The sequence below is a fragment of the Cannabis sativa genome, chromosome 1, assembly GCF_029168945.1.
Source record: "Cannabis sativa cultivar Pink pepper isolate KNU-18-1 chromosome 1, ASM2916894v1, whole genome shotgun sequence".
NCBI lineage: Eukaryota > Viridiplantae > Streptophyta > Magnoliopsida > Rosales > Cannabaceae > Cannabis > Cannabis sativa.
Genome location: NC_083601.1, coordinates 4,850,152 through 4,858,507, shown reverse-complemented (window position 1 = coordinate 4,858,507; position 8,356 = coordinate 4,850,152). Strand labels below are relative to the sequence as shown.

Here is an 8,356-nt window from a genome sequence, read left to right as displayed (position 1 = left end):
CATACTCCGGCTGCTGGTCATACTCCAGCCTGTACCGACGGGATAGGTCAATAGTACGGAACCACCAACCAAGTGCCAGCCTGATCGGTCGAACCGGTCATACTCCGGCTGCTGGTCATACTTCAGCCTGTACCGACGTGACAGGGTTGGATGGTTCGAAGCCACATACATAACTAATGTAATCTAACAGGCTTCCTACATGCACGCTAAACATGTAATCTACATATGCATACTGTTATACTAATCTTACCTGGATTCCGAATTCAGGTGTGCCGGTCAACCTGACTGGAACTTTAGCTGAGCGGCGGATTACATGCTCCTAAACCATAAAAATCACAACGCTATAAGTGACACGCTAAATCACTTCCCGGGGACTTAAACTAGGAACTAAAAGTTTCCCTATCGATAAAAAGCATGGCAATACCCCCTAAAACATAAAAACGAGGAAAACACGGGTTCTGAAAATTCCCCAACCGGTAGACCGGTTCTGCAACCGGAATTCGGTTAGAATCTTGGACCCTCATCCGGAATTCCGGTTGCACAACCGGAATTCCGGTTCCTCGCAGGAATTTTTCAAAAATTCCTAACTCAATCAAATCAAACCCAATTCATACCAAACATTCCAGACCTGTTCTAAATACCCCAAAGAACATTTTCAAAGCATTAAAATAACCCAGAAATCACAGATACGAAATTTGCCATTAAAGCTCAAGCTTTGAGTTTTAAACTCAAACTTGAGCAAATCCCTCTAACATGCATTCAAACCTGATTAAATCTACTAAAACAAGCATATTACAACCTCTGAAAACAACTAAAACATCAAGCGACAACCCAGCAACAGATTACACAATTTCTTTCAAAAATCATAGTTTTAGCTTAGAAAAATCATAACTTTAAACATGATAGTAAGCATGCATTAAAACCTAGATAATCCAATCATTTTAGACCTAATTAAGCTTCTGCAAACAACAAATAAACACAACAACAACAACCATCCAAAACTACATGCAACCTATCATTTTACTTCAAAAACTTCAAGAAACAAGATAAGAATATTAGACAAAGGAATACCTCTTCAAAGATCACCCAACACTTGCTGAAAACTACAAGATTCACAAGAAAAAATCCCTTTTTCCTTGCTGCACAACCCAGCCGAAAAGGAGAGGAAAAGAGAGAAAGAGAGCTTTTCCAATTTTTATTTTTTTAAACTTAGTAATTTTTTGTAAAAAGAATAATGAATAAAAGACACTTAACATAAACCATTTCAGCCAAATAAACATTAAAATAAATATTTAATTTTCAAATAATAAAGTCACTAAAAGACAAAACACTAATGGGGCAAAAAGACCATTTTGCCCCTCCACCTTAAAACCACATAAATCATACTAAAGGGATATTTTTGGGAAATTCTAAATTCCCGGCCATTCCCGACATTCCCAATGTCTAATAAACTGCCCCAAACTAATAACATACTAAGTTGTGATTTTTACTGAGCCAAACGCCGAGTTCCAAAATACCGGGCACCAGAAATGCAAAATATGAAAACTACTGAATGACATAAAATGCATCACTGAATTCCATAAATAACAGCATAATAAATTATTTAAATGGCTATAAATAATTTTCATAATTAATCATAAATAACTGCTAATTTCCAAATTAACTAAGCGGGCTTTACAAGGTTTGTCTACCGAAGCTTGCTAAAACATGTACAATCTTCACCAGAGAAAGCTCGGTTCACAGTTCAGTAAGCCCGTACTTGTTTAGTACTTTAAATAATTGTGAATGTGAAAGCATATTAGGTTATAGTTATTTATGTTATGTGCATTGCCTTAAAATCCGTAAGTGCGGTAGTAAGTATGTAAATAGGCCGTTGCCTGACCAGACTGACTTACTAACTGACAGGTTAGTCTTATAAAATGGACACCTGGTGCAGCATGGAGAGTCAGAGTAAAGTGGCCAAGGCTAGTAACGGTTGGAGAGAATGGAGTCCAAGTTGTCCCCGTAACCAAGGTGAAAGCCCTTGGAGGGCTTCCGACGGGAGTGATGGTTATCCGTCACAGGCTCCGTTGGATTTGGAGCAAAGGTTTGCAAAAATGGAAGCTGTGATTCAACGACATGAAGAAGAGATTCAAAGGTTGAAACAACAAAGGTCTCCTGTAGTATCTTTGTCACATATGCCAATCATTTTTGAAAGTCGGTCTCGGGACATCTGGGAGTTGTATTTTGAAAGTCGTTGTGCGACCAGTAAATTGTATATTTTGGAATGTAAATTTTAAAAAGTAAATTTTACAAAGTTTGAAAACGGGATCATGGCACTTGTAAATATTTTATAATTTTACAAAGTTTAATATTTAATGCAAAAGTTTTAATTTGACACGTTTTTCGAGAAAATTCTTTGATTAGCAAAGATTGCACTTTAATCGAAAAATCACTGTAGCGTGTCTTAGCATTAGGGCGTTACATTAATTCAAGATCTCAAACCTTCTTTCGGCTCCTCTAGTAGCCCAGATTTTTGGCGTGCTTTATGGGCTTTGAAATGTCCGCCAAAAGTTAAAGACATGCTGTGGAGATCTGTGACAAATTGTTTGCCAACCTGTGGATCACTTTTCCAAAGGTATGTTCGAATCTCCTCTACTTGTTCCAGATGCAACAGGAGTGTTGAAACAATTATTCATTGCCTGGTTACTTGTTCGTTTGCTGTGGCTTGTTGGAGATCAGTTGGTTTGTATGGAGGCAGCCCTGGTGATATATCTTTTGGGAGTTGGCTGCAAGATCGTTTCAACAACTGGGATTTGAGGGAGAGGCAGATCGGGGCTGTGCTTTGCTGGGCTATTTGGCAAGATAGGAACAACAAGGTGTGGAATGGGAAAACCAAGTCGGTCAAAAATGTTATTGCATTTGCTAATGGTGATCTTGAACAATGGACTTTTGCTCAAGGGAAAACATTCACTCCCTCTTCTTTCTTGATTCATAGTGGAGAAGGGGATGAGCATTGGGGTGCGCCAACTCAAGATCAATGTGGATGCAGCAACATTTGCCGATCGAAATAAATTTGGGTACGGTTGGGTTCTCCGTGATTCTGGGGGCCACATCTTGCAGTCGAGAAGCGGGTCTTGGAGTGGTTGTGTTAATCCGGCTCTTGCTGAGGCTTTTGGTGTGAAAGAGGTACTAAGTTGGATAAAGGAGTCAAAGCTTTCTCATGTCACTGTGGAATCGGATAGCCTCATAACAATTCAAGCTTTTCGGAGCTCGATGAATACTAATTCTCCTTTCAGTTGTTGCATTGCAGAATGCAAGAGAATAATTTCAAATTTGAATCATGTTTGTTTATGTTTTGTTAAACGTTCTGCTAACCGTGTGGCTCATGGTCTTGCCCGAGTCTCGTGGTTATATGCTGAGCAGTTATTCGGTGGACACTGTTCCGAATAACATTAGTAATGTAATTGCACAAGAATTGTTTTAAATAAAGTTATCAGGTTTTATTCAAAAAAAAAATAATAAATAAATAAAAAGTATATGGATTATATATTGTGGTAAATTATATTTATATTTAGGTGGCATTTAATTATAGGTAATAAAATATAAAGGAAAGAAAACAATTTCCATTCTTATTTTTTTTAGTTGCATCTTAAAGAATTGAAATATCAATTATATTCTCATTTTTATTCTTACTAAATACTATCATAATATTTAGATTTTATGAGAAGATTTTTTACAAAACTTAAGACCTAAATAAATAATTTTTGGTATATATTATGAAAAGTATAATACATGTATTATATTTTTATGGAGAATAAACATAACTCTCCCTTAATTTTTTTTTATTTTTTTTTTAAAAATTATTTATTTAATAAATATATTATTTTGTCAAATATTTAAATACTATTTGTCTTGAAAGTAAATATTTAAATATTATTAGTTAACTTATAATGTAGTATATATATACATATATTTTTGTCTACTATAGCTATAATAACTTGTTATTAAAATATTTGGGCTTTTTCATTTTTACACTTCAAATCATTTTTTTTGTATTTTTACGAAATTCTACACAGAAACTCTTATTGCAACTAGCGTTGCAACCTAAATTGCAACAAAAAATCGTATAGAAACCTCTATTGCAACTAGCACTGCAACTACTTTAGAAACCCAAAATGTAAATTTGAAAAAAAAAGTTAAAAAAAATAGTATATGAGGTAATTCCCCAAAAATAAATTTCATTCTTAACTAATTAAATTTTATTGATTTTTAATCTCTATTTGTTTTCAACCACTACTAAATAATAATACTTTCTAAATTTATTACAAAATTATGGTGAAGAAATATTAGGATAAACTAATATATCATAAACCTTAATATATTTACAAGTTATATTAATTTAGAGATATTTGCATTCTACAACGTAAATATTAAACTATTTATATATTTATGTTTCACTATTTTATTTGATAAAATACCGTTAGTTTTTGTAAGTTATCTCAAACACGCATGGCCAGCCCAAGGCATAGGCGGGCTAGGCCCGTGCCTAGGGGCCCACACTTTTCGGGGGCCCAAAATAAAAAAAATAAAAAAAATTATTAGGCTTTTATTTAAGTAAAATTTAAGTGTATTATAAGCAACAAATATTTATAGCTTAGTTAGTTGAGGTGGATGGTATAATGTTCTAGGTTATGGGTTCAAATCCCATAACATTTTTTTTTGATATTTTTTTTTATATATTTTTGAGGGCTCCAAAATTTAATTCGTCTTGGGCCCATATATTTTCAGGGTCGGCCCTACAAACACGCATACCGAGATATCTTCAGTTTGTAAAGTAGACTCTTCAGTTTGCTTTGTCAATTCTAGCTTCTTTTTTTCTTTATTTTGTACGCTCTCTTTTCTTTTTGTATTAATATTTATTATTTAATAATTATATATATGATACTACACAATTATTACTCTTTCCCTTTTCAAGTTTTATTATGTTTAAATATTTAAATTAATTACATCCCACCCGTAAAAATTAAAACATTTAAGAAATTATTATTAATTATTAAAATATTAGTTATTATGTAATAGTTTCACACACACTGATAATTTATTTTAAAAATTAATGGTTTTTTTGAAATAAGCTGACATATATACATTAGTACAACTGTACGGAATTTTTAATATTTTTATAATTTTTATGATTTTATTTATAGAAGGTATAATTTTTTTTATGTTGTACTCTTGTTAATTTATTGTTGATTTTTTATTCTATGTATGTTATTTTTTGTTGTTATTTGAATATTATTTTTCTGTTACTTTTATATAATTTTTTTATTATTTTCGTGTTGTTTCTATAAAAAACCGTACAAATATATATAAAAAAAAAATCTTCAAACGTAAAATATAAAAATTTACAAAAAATAGTTTTTTATATAATTATCCTTACACCCTACACATTTTTTTTTGTTGATTACTTTTTTTTTTTTTTTTGTCTTTATGACTCATAACATATACACAAAAGTTATTTTTTTTTAATAATGATAATAAACTTGTCAAACATTTTATTTCTTCTTCTTTTTAATTTTTTTTATCAAATACTTTAGTTTTTTTTATATCTATTTTGTTAATAAATAAATAAATATTTTTAAATTTAAATCAAATTTAATTTATCAAACAACTTAATAAGTTACTCAAAAATATTTTTTTATTTTTATATTTAGACACTACAAAATTAAATAAAAATAAACTTATTTTTATAAAACTATTTTAATAAGTTTGTAAAATAATTTATAAATAATATCTCAAACATCATATGAGTTACATTAGAAAAAAAAAAAAGAAATAAAAAGTATCCTCAAAGTATCTTAAGCAATAAAATAACATAATAGCCTAAAAATATAAGAAAAAGAAACGAAAAAGTTTCTTTTAATATTACTGGTCCTTTTTTGGACATAGAAAAATATATGTTTCTCACTAGTTATTTTATTATTTATATATGTGTAAAATTCTGAAATAAATTTTTTAATGGAAAAGTAACCAATTGATATCTTATTCACATTAAAAGCAACTAAATTGTTGCTTTTTTCAAAACTCCTAAAAAGCGAAAATTTCTGGAAACAAGATTTTTCCAATTTTTTCCATTTTAGGTAATTATTTTAAATTTCGGTATGTATGTTGACGTGGCTTAACGGTATTTGTACAAATAATTTTCTTAAAGGTATTTTTGTAAATAAAATCAATTTTAAGTATAATATTAAAAACATAATTTAAGGGAGCATGCAATTCTTTTTTTTTTTTTTTTTTGAAAATAAAGCGTTTTATAGATCGAAGCAATTAGACCTCTCGGTCATAACAAATGATAGATTTAGGTATCAAGGATAGCTCTACGAAACCTGTAATGTTCTGGGTCAAGGCCCATCTAGCTACATTATGGGCAGCAAAATTTCAAACTCTAGAAATAAAAGAAAAATTACAAGATAAAAAGTACTTAGAGACTTGATTACAAACAGAGACATAATTATCAATATTCCAAATATAGTGAAGTCCTTTCAGCTCTTTGATAATATTTTCTGAATCACTCTCCACCAAGACATAGTTGTGATTTCTGATTCGAGCAGAATGTAAGGCAAGATGACACGCCGCCGCCTCACCAATCAGCGGGTCAGTGAAGTTGAGCCTGGAAGTAACTGCCCAAACAACCGTCCTTGTTTGATCTCTCGCCAGGGCCGCCAAGCACATGGATTCTCCACCAACTTTGACATCGCAGTTGATTTTGATCCAATCATCCGGCGGAGGGGTCCAAACCGGAGAAGCCGCAGGAACTGTCAGAGGAAAAAAATAGGAGGCATAATCTGTGTAACAATGGAAGATAGAGCCAATGGCAGTCACAATATCACTCGGTAAAGAGTTGTGTACCTTATTATTACGGGAGCATGCAATTCAATGAAGATAAAAATCTCTAAATATTATTAATTGCATGTAATTTATTTATATTGTTAGATTATATATATCTTCTAAGGGATATATCAATTTATTTATATTGTTAGGTTATATATCTTCTAAGGGGTGTGTATGTAATTTGATGATGAAAAGTCCAAAATATTATGATTTTTATTTAAGTTATAGATAGGTTATATATATCTTCAATTATTTATATTGTTAGGTTATATATATCTTCTAAGGGGTATGTATGTAATTTAATGATAAAAGGCCGAATTTTATTTAAGTTATAGATTATAGATATATAATTTAAGGGCTTTAATTAAAAAGAAAAGTGCATTGAAAGGGTTTGGTAATGGGCTTGAATATTATTGGCACCCTTTACAAATTATTCAAACTATCATTTCTATTCTATATAAATTCATATACTGTATGTGTATAATATTTTGGGGTTTTTTTTTTTTTTTGATGCAAATTTTGGGGTTTTGCATTTTGGGGTTTTGAGTATGTAGATTCTAGATATGAGTCTAGCCCATCTTAGAGTCTCACCGTATAATGTTTTAGTTATATATTTATAAATTGTTACGTTTGAGAATGCTATTCTAATTCTGTTTCAAAGAAAAAAGAGAATGCTATTCTAATTTTATTATCAAAAATATGATGTACAATTTAATTCACACACTTTTTTTTTTGATTTAATTTAATTCACACACATACCATGCATATTTAATATATAAATCCCTTTGGATATATCTTTTGTCTCTCCCTCCTTTTCATGTGTGTTCTTCTTTCTTCAAGCCTGTCAAACACTTTTTTTTTTTGTTTTGTTTTTATAAGCTTAAAAAGATAACTAGTAAATTAAAAATTTATCTTTCTTTTTGTACTCTTTAACTTCAAAAGTCTTTTCAGCTACATTATTGGTCTAGTGGAGCAAAAAATAATACCATTATAACCTACTATTTAAGATAATCATTTTAAGATATGAAAAGTATATATATTTTTTCACTTTTATTGAAGAAAATGTCAAAAATCAAAAGCAATATTTTAATTGTTTTTGTTACTAAATAAGTAACCAAATTTTAAACTTATATCCAACAATAAAAAAATGTTGTATGTTTTTTTATATAGTTTATTAACCAAATAAAAAATAAAAATTATGATGAGAATCAAAAATAATATTGAAATTAATTGAGAACTATCATTTTTTATTATATATTAATCAAATACAATTGTAAACTAATTTTAATTAATAAATAATTTCTTTTATAATTTAAGTACCAAATATAAACTCACATAATTTATCAAAATTAAAATTCTTAATGCACATAATGAGAATATAACTTATATAAAACTGTGTATAAATTAAAGAGTAATAAATTAAAATAAAAAATAAATGAGTATAGAATATAATTTCCTCAATAATAGTTTTGTTTCTTTTATAGAA

General features: G+C 29.8%; 1 protein-coding gene across 1 annotated transcript; it reads left to right on the top strand.

Annotated features, from left to right (window-relative positions):
• The first annotated feature begins 1,919 nt into the window (after positions 1-1,919).
• Positions 1,920-3,432, top strand: LOC133031048 (uncharacterized). Its single transcript, XM_061104396.1, has 3 exons — positions 1,920-2,152; positions 2,618-2,910; positions 2,978-3,432. The coding sequence occupies exons 1-3, from the start codon at positions 1,920-1,922 to the stop codon at positions 3,430-3,432; spliced, it is 981 nt and encodes a 326-aa protein (XP_060960379.1).
• Positions 3,433-8,356: the final 4,924 nt, after the last annotated feature.

Bases quoted from the DNA above. Each gene is read 5' to 3' on its own strand.
- LOC133031048 (XM_061104396.1), top strand. From the start codon at position 1,920: ATGGACACCTGGTGCAGCATGGAGAGTCAGAGTAAAGTGGCCAAGGCT. The intron at 2,153-2,617 runs GTCTCCTGTAGT...ACTTTTCCAAAG, and splicing joins CAAAGGTTGAAACAACAAAG to GTATGTTCGAATCTCCTCTA. The intron at 2,911-2,977 runs GTGATCTTGAAC...CTTGATTCATAG, and splicing joins TGTTATTGCATTTGCTAATG to TGGAGAAGGGGATGAGCATT.